Source organism: Theropithecus gelada, chromosome 1 (genome assembly GCF_003255815.1).
Source record: "Theropithecus gelada isolate Dixy chromosome 1, Tgel_1.0, whole genome shotgun sequence".
Lineage (NCBI taxonomy): Eukaryota > Metazoa > Chordata > Mammalia > Primates > Cercopithecidae > Theropithecus > Theropithecus gelada.
In genome coordinates this window covers 58,791,301-58,809,087 of record NC_037668.1, presented here as the reverse complement: position 1 = coordinate 58,809,087, position 17,787 = coordinate 58,791,301, and the positions used below count along the sequence as shown (strand labels likewise).

Here is a 17,787-nt window from a genome sequence, read left to right as displayed (position 1 = left end):
CTGTCAACCAGTACAGTGGCGCGATCTCAGCTCACTGCAACTTCCGCTTCCCGGGTTCAAGCAGTTCCCCTTCCTCAGCCTCCCTAGTAGCTGGGACTACAGGCACCACACCACGCCCGGCTAATTTTTGTATTTTTAGTAGGGATGGGTTCACCATATTGGCCAGGCTGGTCTCGAACTCCTCACCTTGTGATCTGCCGCCCCACCCTCTCCCTGGCCTCCCAGAGTGCTGGGATTACAGGTGTGAGCCACACACTTGGCCAAGATGTTTTTCTACTGAGTGATTTTCTTATACCTAATCACTTGGGCCCCTTGATGGTTGCATGGGAGGAGAGTCTGTGGTTTAAGATTGGTTTCTAAACCAGAGCTCTTACCTAGATGTCACCATAGTTGGAGAGTCTTAACAGTAGCTGATTTGCTAATTGTCATTTCAGAAGATAGTAAGAGGTGGAAATGCCCGAGTGAATTTTGTTAACATTATTATTGAGGGCCTGCTATAATAAACATCTGGGAACTATTTAGGGAGTAGAAAAAGAGTGTATGTCCTTCCTGTCTTCCTTCTTTTGGTTTTTTGCTTTTCTTCTGCCTTAATTAAACATGATTTGGAATAGTTATTTTTACCGTGTTACTCAAGTTAATATAATGAGCAATATGTCACATCACCTAAAGATGACTGCTTTTTAACCAGCTCCTATTTTTAATGTCAGTATATTTAAGACATCATTTAACAGCTTTTTGCAATGTACTTTTCAGTTACTTGTGAAGTTGGAATGCTTTGTGTTACTGTTTTTTTTGTTACTAGGTTGCAAGTACAGGAATTGAATAACTTCAGTTTAAGAGAAAGAAAAGTCATGTTGCTTTTTACATGTCAGAGTGCTTAACAGAAAGCAAAGGTTTCCAACAGCACTTGCATTTTTAGTCTAAAAGTAGCGGTCTGGGCATTATTCATACAGATCATTTTCAAACTTCTTATCAAGTACATTCTTCTAATAAAATTAAGTGAAATACTGCATGTATGTGTGTATGTACTCATATATATATATATATAAATTTCCCTTTCATGAGCAGTTCAGTCCTAAAGCCAGTTATGTAGGCCAAAGCAGGGAAGGTGCTCTGGTTAGAGATGGGCCAAGGTGGCTCAGAGTGGAGTGTCAGAGCACAAGTGTGATAAGGAGAGCATCCACACAGGCCAGGGCAGTACATTGTAGGGAGTAGTCAGAGAGTGAGGAAGGCATCCATACAACACAGGGTAGGTAACCAGTGTGGAGAATTTGAGGGTGAGGGAGGGACAGCAGCCCAACATGGAGAGTCAGTGCCCTAATTGGGTGAAAGGGTCGTCAGTACATCAAGCAGTACAGGGAGAGTGTGGATGTCAAAGCCTGAATTGAGGGCATCCACACAGGGTAGAAACGAAAGTGAATATATTGAGTTTAATGGGAGGCTGATTTCTCTGTCCAAGAATGGAGTTACCAGTACAAAAGAGAAGACTAAACTGAATCTTGTGTGAGGTATAAGTGTGAACTCACAACATTCAATATAGAAACAGATACATATAGAAAAAAATAGACATAAATGTGTGAGTGTGTAGCTGTGTGTGTACCTAAATATATATTGCCTGACTGTCCACTGAAAAGGTTTAGGAGCAACAAGACCCCAATAGCATGAGCACCCCTTATTGCACAGGTCTTGGCCTTTAAATACTGTTTTCCACTAAAAGGAACCAGGGCTCCTATTTCAGCCCCGAGGCAGTGAAAGTACAAGATAAGCCCTGTGCTTGTCAAGGCTTATCTTGTCAAAAGAAAATTCTAACTAAATTATCAAATCGACCTAATTAGTAATGGGACAAGTCAAAATCATGAGCCATTTGCTAGGATACAACAAAGATATAGCATCATTTCTGTGATATTCCTACCAAAGATGTATAACTTAAGTCTAATCAAGAGGAAACAAGATAAACCTAAATCGGGGATGATAACTATCCTGTAACTTTCAGAAGTGTTGAGTTCATAAAACTCAAGAAAAGTTTAAGAGAGTCTTCCAGGCTGGAGTCTAAATTTAACACGATTCCAGACTGAATCCTTGTGTAATAAGACATTTGGGATAACTGGGATAAAACTTGAGTGGGATTTGAGGATAAAATGGTGATAGTGTATCTGTATTTTTTGATTTTGATGGTTATGTTGAGATGATGTAGGAGAACATCTTTGTAGGACAAACACTATTTAGGAGTGATAAGGGGCCAGGCACAGTGGCTCATGCCTGTAATCCTAGCACTTTGGGAGGCCTAGGCAGGTGGATCACTTGAGGTCAGGAGTTCGAAACCAGCCTGGCCAACATGATGAAACCCTGTCTCTACTAAAAATACAAAAAAGCCGGGCGTGGTGGCAGATGCCTGTAATACCAGCTACTTGGGAGGCTGAGGCAGGAGAACTGCTTGAACCCGGGAGGTGGAGGTTGCAGGGATTGGAGATCACGCCACTGCTCTCCAGCCTGGGCAACAGAGCGAGACTCCATCTCCCAAAAAAAAAAAAAAAAAAAAGTGATAAGGCATTGGGTAAGCAACTTACTCTCAAATGATTTAAACCAAAAAAAAGTGCTCTTTTTACTCCCAAGTTTTCTATAAATTTATGATTGTTTCAAAATAAAATATTAAAAGTGGTAGTTATCTGGAAGTAAAATTCTAAATTATTTTAGACAAACTTTGACTACCATGACTTTTAGGAGAAAGACAAAGATAGATTTGACTTGAGTGAAAGATCTATTGAGACAAAGATTATAGTACAGTTTATAAAATATATAGGATCTAAATTATTAAGGCCCTGAATTCTGAGTTAAGAAGTTTGGACTTGGACCACAGGAGTTGGGGGAGGGGGAGATGTTGGGCATGTAGGACAGGAGTAAAGCATTGTTTTTGGACCATTTATCTGAGTAATGAACTGATTTTTAGTTCATATTTACGTAAACAAAGAAGAAACTACTTTCTATCCTAAACCATGAACATTGGGAGGAAGAGGCATCTTGGCACAGATCCTACTCAAGATTGTCCTTGTTGACTACAGGATTGAATTTAAGCCTGTGACCTTCACTAAGGTTCCATGGCTGATTCCTTTGTTTTTGATGCCAGCCCTTTAAAACTTGGAACAGTCACCCCAAAGTCTCTTTCTGCTGAATGAAATGACCCATACTCTTAAACATTTATTTGTGGTTCGTCTTCAGAAGTGTGTCATTCATTCATTGAAACATCTCTGAGCCCTCTCTGTGTTATCCACGCTTTAAAAATGTAGAGCTATAAGGGTTTGTTTGTTTAAAAGATGGGGTCTTGGCCGGGTGCAGTGGCTCACGCCTGTAATCCCACCACTTTGGGAGGCCGGGGCAGGCATATCACCTGAGGTCAGGAGTTTGAGACCAGCCTGGCCGACATGGTGAAACCCGTCTCTACTAAAAATACAAAAATTAGCTGGGCGTGGTGGCGCATACCTGTAATCCCAGCTACCCAGGAGGCTGAAGCAGGAGAATTGCTGGAACATGGAAGCAGAGGTTTCAGTGAGCCAAGATCCCGCCAGTCTCACCCAAGCTGGAGTACAGAGCCGCAATCACGGCTCACTGCAGCCTCAACCTCCCTGGCCCAAGTGATCCTCCCATTTCAGCCTCCCAAGTAGCTGGGACTACAGGCATATACAACCACACGCAACTTTTTGTTTTTATTGTGTAGAAATGAGGAATCACCATGTTGCTCAGGCTGGTCACTAACTCCTGGGCTAAAGCCATCCTCCTGTCTCGGCCTCCGAAAGTGCTGGGGTTACAGGCATGAGCCACCACACCTGGCCCTCTAAGAATTTTACAGTTTTAGCTCTTACATTTAGGTCCTTGATCCATGTTGAATTAATTTTTGTGTATCATGTTAGGCAGGGGCTTACCTTCATTCTTTGGCATGTGGTTAGCCAGTTGTCTTAGCACAATTTGTTGAGAAGACTACTTTTTCCTTCTATGTGGACCATAGTTACTTGCTTCTTTGCATGCCTTATATTTTTTGAAAACTAGGTATTTAAGTATTATAGCGTGGCAACTCTGGAAATTAGGTCCCCAGAGCTGCTTGTTGTAGTTGTTTGTTTAGTGACTTTCTATGGGTTGGGGCAGGGTGAGGGTGGTTGGTTGGTTGGTTGGTTGGTTGGTTGGTTTTTGAGACGAAGTCTCGCTCTAGCTCTGAGTGCAGTGGTGTGATCTCAGCTCACTGCAGCCTCCACTCTCTGGGTTCAAGTGATTCTTGTGCCTCAGCTTCCTGAGTAGCTGGGGTTACAGGGGCACACCACCATGACCAGCTAATTTTTGTATTTTTAGTAGAAATAGGGTTTTATCATGTTGGCCATGCTGGTCTCGAACTCCTGACCTCAAATGATCCATCCACCTCGGCCTCCCAAAATGCTGGGATTACAGGTGTGAGCTGTCACACCTGGCCTGTTTAGTGAATTTTTGAACTAATTTTGTAAAGTTTGTATTCTTTGTCCTGTGTTACCACTGAATTCTTTTTTTGTTAGCTTAGTGGTCAGCTAGTGAATGACAGAAGTTTCCTAAATTACCTACAACAACAAGAACAAAAGCTCTCCCAGTCTTTGCAGATTGTCTTTTGGTATGTTGGAGCCTGCCTTCAACTCCTTGCTGTGCAGTTTGCATCTCTCCTTAGCTTTCACTTCCTGCTTGTGCAGAGCCTGAAGGTCAACCAGAGAGCTTATGGCCTTCTCAGATCTTTTCTAAGTATGTGCCCAGCCCTGGACATGCAAGTGGTCTAGATTGCCAGGGATGGGCCAGGCATGGTGGCTCATGCCTGTAATCTTAGCACTTTGGGAGGGCGAGGCAGACAGATCACTTGAGGCCAGGAGTGTGAGACCAGCCTGGTCAACATGGCGAAACCCTGTCTCTACTAAAAATACAAAAATTAGCTGGGTATAGTGGCACGCGCCTGTAATCCCACCTACTCAGGAGGCTGAGACAGGAGAATTGCTTGAGCCGGTGAGGTGGAGGTTGCAGTGAGCCAAGATCGCACCACTGCACTCCGGCCTGGGCGACAGAGGGAGACTCTGTAGGTAGGTAGGTAGGTAGGTAGGTAGATAGATAGATAGATAGATAGATAGATAGATAGATAGATAGATAGATAGATAGATAGATAGATAGATAGATAGATAAGATAGATAGATAAGATAGATAGATAAGATAGATAGCCAGGAATATGTCGGTGCTTTTCAAAGCTCTTACTCCCCAAATTGTCTCCTTCCCCAGCCCTTCCTCCCAAGGTTTTTGGTTTGTATTTTTGCCCCAACTGTTTTTCCTTGCCCCCAGGCACCAGAGGCTAATAATATCCTTTCCTTTAAATGTTTTCAAGGAAAGTTCCAAGTTAGGCAAAATAAATGTAAGTCCTTTGAGCTTATCCTTCAGGGAGCCACCAGACAGGTAAAAATAAACAATTTTTATTGTTTATTCTTTGACAATAAGAAATAGGCCCCCCTTTGCTTCCTCAGTACTAGGAAACCATACTGGGAATATGGGTTATCTTCAAAGCTGTTGCTGAGCGGGAGACAGAGCCAGCACAAGTTAAAACACTACAAAACCCTTTTACTGGGACTCAGGGGTTTTTTTGTTTCCTTTTTCCTCATTAAGGGTTTGCCTGGTTACTATAAACTTTTGATTAGTTATGAGAGTTCCGACAGTTGATTCTGACAGGTTTTTGCTGATTCATTTGTTGTTTTGTGGAAGGACAAGCTTTTGTCATTGTTTATTATACTATTTTCACTGACGTACCAGCTCTCTATTTTTTTAAATGTGGGTTGCAGCGCACTAATGAATTAGTATCTACAGTTTGAAAAAATTGTCTGATATCCTTGTTGTCCTAAAAAATATATGAACCAAGTAATTAGTGGAATTCCATTCTAAGAGTATGTTGATTTAACTCTGTTTATTCACTTTAACAAAGAAGTCTGAAAATATAACTGAAGTTTTGTTTCACCAGCCTTCAAATGTCTTGGCAAAATTGAGGACACTGCTTACCATGTGTGTTATTAGGATATCCAGGAGTTGGGCCGGGCGCGGTGGCTCAAGCCTGTAATCCCAGCACTTTGGGAGGCCGAGACGGGCGGATCACGAGGTCAGGAGATCGAGACCATCCTGGCTAACACGGTGAAACCCCGTCTCTACTAAAAAATACAAAAAAAACTAGCCGGGCGAGGTGGCGGGCGCCTGTAGTCCCAGCTACTCGGGAGGCTGAGGCAGGAGAATGGCGTGAACCCGGGAGGTGGAGCTGGCAGTGAGCTGAGATCCGGCCACTGCACTCCAGCCTGGGCGACACAGCGAGACTCCGTCTCAAAAAAAAAAAAAAAGGATATCCAGGAGTTAGTGAAATGGGATCCCAATTATAGATGTGTTCATGTTCACAAAGTCCTTGTACTTAGGGATATTTGTACTGTGCAGTTACTTCTTAGAATGATATTAATGATAGACCCTGTTGTCCTTTGCTTCAGCTTTGGGACATCCGGAAGAAAGCAGCCATCCAGACATTTCAGAACACGTACCAGGTGTTAGCTGTGACCTTCAATGACACAAGTGATCAGATTATTTCTGGTGGAATAGACAATGATATCAAGGTATGTTTGATGTTTATGATATATTTCCATTTCACCCATCTGCACTTAGAAACAAATTTTTTCAAACTTCTGAAATTGTGGTAGCTTTGCACTTAATACCAACTGAAAGGAAAATAGCAATTTGGAACTTATTTTCTTTTTCTCCTGTCTTCATTGACTTCCTAAATTAAAGGTTGCATTGCAGATCTTATAAATGCTGTCAGGGACCAGGCACTTAATGTGAAGTGTGGAGTCTCTGTAGGGGGACTATGTAAAAAATAAAGAGTGCATTTCCTTTTAAAGACATTCAGAATCTTTTTTTAACCATCTTAGTTTAATGGGAGCAATGAATCAGTTTGTGATTCTGTATCCTCATCTCTTACTGTGTTTTTCTTTTTGACACTATGGAAAGGGAGTTTTCTAAGTTTCTCTAAGAATGAGAGAAGGTAATGATATTAAAGAGGCAATAGACCATATGGCAGTACAGTGTAGCTCAAACTTTCAAGTAATTGACTTGAGTTCTAATCCCAGTTTCACCATTTTCTAGTTTTGTGACTTCAACACCTTCTTTAAGCCTCTTTTTCTTGTGTGAATGCTGAGGGGGTAGTGATAACAAAAACAGTGGCATCTACCACATACCATTGTGGGGATTAAATGAGCCTGATTGATTAGAGCACTTAGCAGAATTCCTGGACATAACAAGTGCCAGGAAATGTGTTATTTTGGTCCTGCACGGCTTCTGTCTTCCTTTCCTATTGGCTTCCTTGGGGATCTTAACGACTTTGACCTTACCTTCTGCTTTATAGTGAGAATAGTAACTGTCAGATAAATACTCAACTTTCTGTGTTGTCCTTTCCTAGAAGTTGTACTGTATTTCCATCCCTCGTTGTTTCCTTTGCTGTTACTTTGGATGAAATATCCTTGCTTTTGGCCAGGTGCGGTGGCTCACACCTGTAATCCCAACACTTTGGGAGGCTGAGGCAGGAGGATCACAGGGTCGGGAGACCAAGACCATCCTGGCCAACATGGTGAAACCCCGTCTCTACTAAAAATACAAAAATTAGCCGAGTGTGGTGGTGTGTGCCTGTAATCCCAGCTACTCGGGAGGCTGAGGCAGGAGAATTACTTGAACCTGGGAGTCGGAGGTTGCAGTGAGCAGAGATCACGCCACTGCACTCCAGCCTGGCCACGGAGCAAGACTCCATCTCCAAAAATAAAGATAGTTGTTTTTTTGGTTTTTTGGTTTTTTTTTGAGTCTATAGGCCAGGCTGGAATGCAGTGGGGCTATCTCAGTTCGCTGTAACCTCTGCCTCCTGTGTCCCAGTTCAAGCAATTCTCCTTCCTCAGCCTCCTGAGTAGCTGGGATTACAGGCACGTGCCACCATGTCCAGCTAATTTTTGTATTTTTAGTAGAGACAGGGTTTTACCATGTTGGCCAGGCTTATCTTGAACTCCTGACCTCGTGATCCACCTGCCTCAGCCTCCCAAAGTGCTGGAATTACAGGTGTGAGCCACTGCTCCCGGCCTAAAGGTAGTCCTTTAAATGTGAGGGTTTCAATCATTCGTCCCTTCTTTCAACCTCTTCTACTTTTCTTTTTTTTGAGACGGAGTCTCACTCTGTCACCCAGGCTTGAATGCAGTGGCGTAATCTCGGCTCAGTGCAACTTCCGCCTCCTGGGTTCAAGCAGTTCTCTTGCCTCAGCCTCCTGAGTAGCTGGGACTACAGGCGTGTGCTACCACGCCTGGCTAATTTTTTGTATTTTTAGTAGAGATGTGGTTTCACCAAGTTAGCCAGGATCGTCTCGATCTCCTGACCTCGTGATCCACCCGCCTCGGCTTCCCAAAGTGCTGGGATTACAGGCATGAGCTACTGCATCCGGCCTTTCTTTTCTACTTTTCTACTTTCTTATGAGTATTTCATCATGCTTAGGTGTCTTCTCTGGGTGGCAAAAAAAAAAAAAAAAAATTCTTCCTTTGATCCCACATCCCCTCCTCATATTGCCCTGTGAATCTTTCCCTTCACAACCAAACTATTTTATTTATTTATTTAAGATAGAGTTTCACTCTTGTTGCCCAGGCTGAAGTGCGATGGCACAATCTCGGCTTACCGCATCTTCCGCCTCCTGGGTTCAAGTGATTATCCTGCCTTAGCCTCCTGTAGTTGGGATTACAGGCATGCGCCACCATGCCTGGCTAATTTTGTATTTTTGGTAGAGACAGGGTTTCTCCATGTTGGTCAGGCTGGTCTGGAACTCCTGACCTCAGGTGATCCACCCGCCTCAGCTTCCCGAAATGCTGGGATTACAGGCGTGAGCCACCCTGCCTGGCCCAAAACTTCTTAAAAAGGATGATGATGGTGGTGGTGATAATATTGCTATCACCATCATCTAACACATAGTGCTTACGTTCTGCCAGTTGTTGTTCTCAGAGCTTTACATCATTAATTCATTTAAGCTTCACTATTGGCCTCCTCACAGATCTTAAAGACTTTGATCTTACAACCTCATGAAATAAATCCTACTGATGCGATTGTACAGATGAGGAAACTAAGCTAAAAGAGGCACAACAGCTTAACCCCAGGTTACACAGCTAGTAAGTGATGGAACCTCAGTTCAAATTCCAGAGTTTCTTTCTAGAGTTATACTCTTAATACTTAGAGGAATCCCCTGGAGATGTTTCTGCACTCACTGTCTTCAGTTCCTCATATACCATTCATTCTTCATTCCTAATAGTCTGGGTTTTTTTGTTTTTTTGTGTGTGTGTTTGTTTTTTAACATAATCGCTCTGTACCATAGACCTGGTCTTCTCTCTTCCCTGAGTTCTGTGACAACAAACTGTCCTATCCATCTGGTAGGTCCTTCTCCTTCTCTACATACCATTATGAGCACTCTGTCTGTGGAGTCTTGAAACATCATTATTCGCCAAGGGCCCTTTGCTTTTCTCACTGTGTACATTCCCCAAGACAAATCTCGTCTACTTCCATGACTCCATCCCTCTGCCGATGACAGTTTTCCCACCCCAGATCTTAAGCTTCAGGTCCCTGTGTACAACTAGCTGTTCAGTATCCCCCACTTGAATGTCTCATAGGTACCTAAGAATTTAGGTTTTCCAAAATTGAACTTCCCATCCCTTTTCCATCATATAAATATTTGGAGAATGAAGAATCAGAACATGGAAACTTAGATCAACTTTAATAGCTATGCACAATATTTCCCAGAATGGAGATGGGAGCTCATTGGCATCAGAATCACTAGAAGAAGGCTTCTTGTGCACATGAAAATAGGTTAGTGTCATCAAGCTATGATAACTTTTATACTTTTCAAGATATGTAAATTTACATACAGTGAAATAAACATTTTTGGTGTACAGTTATAAGAATTTTAATGTTTGCATAGATTTACTATCACCAACAGAGTACCAAATTTGATTGATGCCCACTGTGGGGATACACTAACCTAACAATAATACTTTTGTGCTGGTAAAGTCTTCCTGCTACCAATAGTATGGCTTACTTTGGACTCTTTATCTGGACTGTTCCTGGACCTTCTGAAGACAATAGTGCTATATAGCACAAATTCTCACAGCTTAAATAAAAGAAGCTAGCCTCAAAAGATTATATATATATAGGATTTCTTATATGATATTCTCAAAAAAAAAATTATAGGTCAAAGAAGAGATCAGTAATCAGCAAGTGTTAGGGATGAAGAGGTTTGACACAAAGGAGAATAGTTAGGAAATTCTTGGGGTGATGAAAATTGTTTGGTACTCTGTTGGTGATAGTAAACTAAAAAGTGTTTGCTGGGCGTGCTGGCTCACGCCTGTAATCCCAACATTTTGAGAGGCCAAGGCAGGCGGATCACTTAAAGTCAGGAGTTCTAGACCAGCCTGGCTAACATGGCGACACCCTGTCTCTACTAAAAATATGAACATTAGCCAGGCATGGTGGCATACGCCTGTAATCCCAGTTACTCAAGAGGCTGAGGGACGAGACTGGCTTGAACCAGGGAGGCAGGGGTTGTGATGAGCCAAGATTGCACCACTGCACTGCAGCCTGGGCGACAGAGAGAGACCCTGTCTCAAAAAATGAAAGTTTTTAAAAAAGCTAAAAAGCATTTAATCTGTCCACAAACATTCAAATTTTTCTGCCAATGCTTCATTTTTGGGAAAATTTTTAAATTAGAAGTGCACCTAGCACTGAGAGTCCCCTTGTTTGTGTACTGCATATATTATATTCTCTTTTTTTTTTTTTTTTTTTTTTTTTTGAGGCGGAGTCTCGCTCTGTCGCCCAGGCTGGAGTGCAGTGGGACGATCTCGGCTCACTGCAAACTCTGCCTCCCGGGTTTACGCCATTCTCCTGCCTCGGCCTCCCGAGTAGCTGGGACCACAAGCTGCGCCATCACACCTGGCTAATTTTTTTGTATTTTTTAGTGGAGACGGGGTTTCACCGTTTTAGCCAGGATGGTCTCCATCTCCTGACCTCGTGATCCACCCACCTTGGCCTCCCAAAGTGCTGGGCTTACAGGCGTGAGCCACCGCGCCTGGCCTGTATTCTCTTTTCTAAACAAAAAATCATTATAGACTTTTCCTAATTTGTCTTCTTATTTACCTTAAATGTTTTATGGAGATACAAAAATTGCATTCAAATATATGTTTAACAAATCAACTTTATTGGGAATAACATTATTAAAAACTAATTACAAGTATAATAGATTTAGTAATAAAAGTGATACTTTGTATATTAAAGTGCAGAAAATGTAAAAAGAAAAATTGTAAAAATAGGTAAGTCACTAGTTTCATCATCCAAATTCAGTCACTGTTACTATTTCACAGTGTACTTCCTTCAAGTCTTTTCTGTAACGCAATGTTTTGTGTGTAAACATCATGATATTCACTCTTTAGATAATGCTTTTTTTTTTCCCCCCGAGAGAGAGTCTTGCTCTGCTGCGGCTGGAGTGCAGTGACCAGTCTGCGGCTGGAGACATGTTGACCAGTCTGTTCTAGAACTCCTGACCTCAGGTGATCCGCCTGCCTCGGCCTCCCAAAGTGCTGAGATTACAGGCATGAGCCACCATGCCTGGCCAGCTTGGTTTGTTTTCGTTTTTGTTTTTTTAGAAATGGGATCTCAACACATTGCCCAGGCTGGTCTCGAACTCCTGGCCTCAAGCAGTCCTCCCTCCTTGGCCTCCCAAAGTGTTGGGATTACAGGCATGAGCCACTGTGCCCAACCATGATCTCTTTTCACTTATTATCACATAGCTGATCCTTTGTCAGGAATCCCCCACCCCCATCTTTGATGCATTGCTGTGACTTGCTCTCTTACCTTCAGATCACAGCATAGATATCTCTTCTAGAAAGTATTTCCTAAACTAAGCCCGCCTCTAGTTGCTGTCTATTAAATCATTCTTATTTTCTTGGAATTGTAGTTAGAATCATTTTCCTTTCCATTTTTTGGTTTTATTTTGAGGTCTCACTTATGTTGCCCAGGCTGCAATGTGGTGGTAGAATCATAGCTCACTGTAACCTTGAATTCCTGTGCTTAAGCGAACTTGGGATCATTTTTTGATTTGCCACTTAATTGCTAGCTTTGTGATCTTAAAGTTGTTTTAACCTCATCATCTCCATTACTTATCTCTGAGTGGGAATTGTCAGCTCACCTCATGTAATTGTTACATTAATTAAATAAAGTAAGGATATGATATTCCTAGCACCATGGCAGGGACATAGTGTGTTCAGTATATGTCAGTTGCCATTATCATCATCATTTTTATTTTTATTATTACAATATTAAATAATTTAGTGACCACCATGTCATTGGACATTTAGGCTGTGTCATGTGAATCACTATCCCAGATTATGCTGCTATGGACATATTTGTGCGTGAAAGTTTTTCTGTATTTGTTTTCTTAGAATAGATTTCCAGGTGAAAAATTAATGTGTTTTAACAAGTATAAGGATGTTTCATATTTGGGATACAGGCTGCCATATTGTTTTCGGGCAGCAGCAGTTAATACAATATTTGAAACCAAGTTGCTAGAATTATTTCTTTATTTTTGCTCTTGTATAACAGAGATGGACTGGAGAGAGGTGTGTGTGTGTTAGAATTTAGTTAGAAGGTAGTCTTCTCCCTATTAAAAATACCCTGCTGATGGCCAGGCACGGTGGGTCATGCCTGTAATCCCAGCACTCTGAGAGGCCAAGGCGGGCAGATCACTTGAGGCTAGGAGTTCCAGACCAGCCTGGCCAACATGGCAAAACCCTGTCTCTACTAAAAATGCAAAAATTAGCCGGGGGTGGTGGCACGTGCCTGTAGTCCCAGCTACTCGGGAACCTGAGGCACGAGAATCGCTTGAACCTGGGAGGGGGAGATTGCAGCTAGCCGAGATAGCACCACTGCACTCCAGCCTGGACGACAGAGTGAGACTCTATCCTGATTTAAAAAAAAAAAAACAAAAAAAAAAAAACCTTTTGTTACATGCTGAGGGGAGAGTAATTGCTCTCTCAAACTCAGGAAGATTCTTAGTTGTCCTAAAGACCTCATACATTTCTTTAAACGTGCAAAAGAGAGGCTCCTTTTCAATCAGAAGGACTCAGGAAATGTCAAACCTGAAAAGAACCTTAGACATCACCTTCATCCCTCACTTTATAGGTGACTGAAGTGAGTCCCTAAGAGGTTAAGTGATCTGGCCAAGATCAAATAGTCATCACTCAGTCAGTGGTAGAGACAGGACCAGAGCTCTATCTCTATAGGGCTAATAGTCTTACCACTCTGTCTTGTTACCTGTAGTCGATTAACAAGTACCTTTTAAGCACCTAGAGGCTTACCGGTCTTGAGCCCTAGCACGACAAATGACCACACTGCCTCTCTATATTAGGAGATGCTCCTCAGAGAGCCTGGTTTTTGTTTGTTTCTCAGTCTATCTTAGGTAGCACTGCCTGTTCTAAGAAAGAGAAACACATAAGGAATGGGAACCCTTTTTAAAATCTGAGGTGAACAAATTCTGTGTATATTTATGAGCAGATAGACTGTTCCCACCAATCTCTTGAAACTTCCTACCTGGTGATAGGATTGGGGAGTCAGAGGAAAATGAAGAAAGAAGAAAATGTGTCAGTTGAGAGCCTGATGGTCTGGCTGGCAATCTGGCATTTCTTATAACCCTGAGCTCTAGTTAGGATGGGAGTTCAGTTTGTAATTTTTTTTTTTTATGTAATGGTTAAAAGGATAGATTGGGCCAGGCATAGTGGCTCATGTTTGTAATCCCTGCACTTTATGAGGTTTCATCCCTTCAGTTATTAAATATATGGGCCAGGCCAGGCGCAGTGACTCACGCCTGTAATCCCAGCACTTTGGGAGGCTGAGGTGGACAGATCACAAGGTCAGTAGATCGAGACCATCCTGGCCATGGCCAACATGGTAAAACCCGTCTCTGCTGAAAACACAAAAATTAGCTGGGTGTGGCATTGCGCACCTGTAGTTCCAGCTACTTGGGAGGCTGAGGCAGGAGAATCACTTGAACCCAGGAGGCAGAGGTTGCAGTGAGCCAAGATTGCACCACTGCACTCCAGCCTGGCGACAGAGGGAGATTGGGTCTCAATCAATCAGTGGGCCAGAAGGATCTTTCTAGAATATACATCTGAATGACTCATTTTTCTATTTTGAACTCTTCTGTGACTCCCCAGTGAAGGAAATAAAGTGCAAGCCAGGCATTCAAAACCTTTCATGAGCTGGCCTCTGCTTGTCTACCTCATCATCTGCTGCCTCTGGGTGCCTAATTTCCTACAATCCAGCAGTTTTTTTCATGCCCCTCTACTTCCACAAATTATCTTCTCCTAGTAAATACCCTTCCACTTTGTCTAAGTTTAAAAAAAAAAAAACTTTCAGACCCTGCTCAGGCACTTCATTTTCTGTGAAAGCTTCCCTTTCTCACTCTCATCTCTGTTCCACCAGGGTTAACCCCTCTGCCCACTTTGCAACTGTACCTTGCATAGGCCTCTCGTTACTTGCTTAAACGTCTTAAGTTTTCCTTGTTATACTGAACACTCCTTGAGAGCAGGGGCCATGTCTTTTTTTGTAATCTCCAGCAATACCTGCCACTAATCAGATGCACAGATTTTCATTGAACAGCTGATTAGGATACTTGCAAAATGTTTTGCTTAAATTCTTGCTGTAGATTTTTTTTGAGACAGAGTTTTGTTCTTGTTGCCCAGGCTGGAGTGCAGTTGTGCAATCTCAGGTCACTGCAGCCTCCGCCTCCCAGTTCAAGTGATTCTTCTGCCTCATCCTCCCAAGTAGCTGGGATTACAGGTGTGCACCACAATGCCCGGCTAATTTTTTGTATTTTTAGTAGAGAAGGGGTTTCACCATGGCCAAGCTGGTCTTGAACTCCTGACCTCAGGTGATCCACCCACCTTGGCCTCCCAAAGTGCTGGGATTACAGGAGTGAGCCACCCCTGCTGTAGATTTTTTTTTGTGGCAAATCGTGGATACTTTCTGGCCCTGCACAAACAAGGTGTACAGGCCTCAAAGAGGAAGTTTGGAAATAACACACAAGTTCTGTAAGGGGTTGGCAAAGTGCATTCTCTCCTAGTTGTTTAAAAGCTAGATTTCAACAGTGCCTTCTCAGAAGAGAAGGAACAACAGCTTGAACAAAATGTCAGACATTTCAGGCTTTCCTGATTACTGAAGCAGCAAACATCTTGATATAAAAAAGATCGTATGGAAAATTTGTTGGGCTGCACACATAGTGAGTTACTGATGGAGAAAGTGGAGTTGTCTGCCCTATGTATTGCTCTGCTATGTAATACCTAACTCATTTCTAGATAAGGAAAAGTGTCTTGATTTAAGGAACAGCAAAAGTTTTATTTACTTAGAAAAAAACTACATTGCAATATGAAATAAAATTGGGGGAAAATTTGTATTTTATGTAATACCAGTGACCTTAACAAAATTACTGTTCTTTTTGCCATGTGACTTTCCAGACTATTTCTGTTAGCTTGAAAATAATGTATGTCTGTGTAAGGACAAATACTGTTTTGTATTTTCCTTTTTTGCTTAACAGCTTATTATGTAAATATTTTTACATTTGGTCTTCTGAGTTATTTTTAGGAACTGCTTAATAATAGCTACACATTATTGAGGACCTGCCATGTGCCAGGCATATGCAAGCATTCTTATAATCCTTACAACAGCCATAAGAAGTAGCTAATCTTACAGACCAGGAAACAGGCCCAGAAAGAGTTAGTGACCCAATGATACATAACTCTTAAGTGGCAAGGACCAGTTTATTCCTACCCTAAGTCACCACTCTTTCTACTCTATCATGCTATCTCCTATATGAGAATTCAGTTTTGCAGCGTGCTTATGAGACATAATTTAGTAAACCACCTGTTTTTCCTGCTTGACATTTAGGTTATTTTCTGTGTCTTACCTTTCCTATACAAGCAATAATGAATCTGTTATTTATTTTTCTTTTAATAAATGTGCTTATCCATAATGTGTGTTCATGTACGTACCCATACATGTACATATATATACATTTATTGTCACATATTGTTACATTAAATGAAAAATTTTAAGTATCTATATTTTTCATATTGTTAACACAAATTAAACATGTAATCATAATGGCTTTTTAAATGATAAACTTATTTGTTTTATGTATTTATAATAATTTGTAATGGCTAAGAATCATAGTTTAAGCATTTTAAGCACTCTTTAGTTTTTTTCTATAGTAGTTTTTATTTTGCTATGATTTGAAAATAACCTTTCTGAATTCTATTTTTTTTTTTTGTTTAATACTTTATCTTAACATTTGATATGCATTCATTTATATTTATCGAGTCAGACATGGTAACCTTAACTACCTTTTTAGAAAGACAGAGGTTGGCCAGGCATAGTGGCTCATGTCTGTAATACGAACACTAAGAGGACGAGGTGGGAGGATCGCTTGAGCCTGGGAGTTCAAGACTAGCCTGGGCAGCATGGTGAAACCCTGTCTCTTCAAAAAAAATTAGCTGGGTATAGTAGCATGCTCCTGTAGTCCCAGCTACTGGGGAGGCTTAGATGGGAGAATCACCTGAGCCTGGGAAGTCAAGGCTACAGTGAGCCATGATAATGCTACTGCACTGGGCAACAGAGTGAGACCTGACTCAAAAAAAAAAAAAAAGGGTGTTTTTCTCTTTGACAGAAATCCTGTGTTTTATAGTAGAGTAATATCAGTGTCTCTGGGCAATTGACTCTTGTCTCTTGTCATTCTCTTTCTCTGCTTTTATTAATTTGATTTCTGGGGGCACCTTTTTGTTTTTGCAGGTCTGGGACCTGCGCCAGAACAAGCTAACCTACACCATGAGAGGCCATGCAGATTCAGTGACTGGCCTGAGTTTAAGTTCTGAAGGCTCTTATCTTTTGTCCAATGCAATGGACAATACAGGTAACTTTGGAGAGGAAATCTCTCCCAGGATCCAAGGAAAGTCAAAGATTGCTCACAGATTCCATCAGACGATTAGAACGTGTTGTAATGTTGAAAGCTTTAGGTGAGATAGTTAAGAATCTAGGACTGTAGTCTCAGATCTCTGTCTTGTCCCTGAACGACTTTGCACACAGCATTTCTTCTCTCTGGGCATCAGTTTCTAACATTGATAAGAGGACTGGACTTAACCTTTAAGACCCATCTCAGCTCTGGTATTCTGTGTATCCAACAGAATATTAGAAACTCTAGGTGATGAGTTTAATGAAAAAGATGTGAATCTAGAGATCTATTCAAGGCAGTTCTTGTGTGTTTTCAGAGAGCACCAAGCTTGGATGATCTCTTTTGCTCTTTCCTGACAGTCTGTCTTCCCCTCCCACTCCAAAAGCATTGGTGTGGGAAGAAGTCTTCATTAAAACATTCTGGATTGGCCGGGCGCGGTGGCTCAAGCCTGTAATCCCAGCACTTTGGGAGGCCGAGGCGGGTGGATCACGAGGTCAGGAGATCGAGACCATCCTGGCTAACATGGTGAAACCCCGTCTCTACTAAAAATACAAAAAACTAGCCGGGCGTGGTGGCGGGCGCCTGTAGTCCCAGCTACTCGGAGGCTGAGGCAGGAGAATGGCGTGAACCTGAGAGGCGGAGCTTGCAGTGAGCCGAGATCGCGCCACTGCACTCCAGCCTGGGTGACACAGCGCGAGACTCTGTCTCAA

At 42.0% G+C, this 17,787-nt stretch overlaps 1 protein-coding gene across 2 annotated transcripts in view; it reads left to right on the top strand.

Moving 5' to 3' along the window:
- The window catches only part of SNRNP40 (small nuclear ribonucleoprotein U5 subunit 40), a 38,821-nt gene that overhangs the window by 8,848 nt on the left and 12,186 nt on the right, over nt 1-17,787 (top strand). For both annotated transcript variants that reach the window (XM_025379495.1, XM_025379486.1), the window contains exons 5-6: nt 6,510-6,632; nt 16,918-17,038. In XM_025379495.1, the coding sequence (XP_025235280.1) occupies nt 6,510-6,632; nt 16,918-17,038 (244 nt within the window). The remainder of the gene's footprint in view (nt 1-6,509; nt 6,633-16,917; nt 17,039-17,787) is intronic.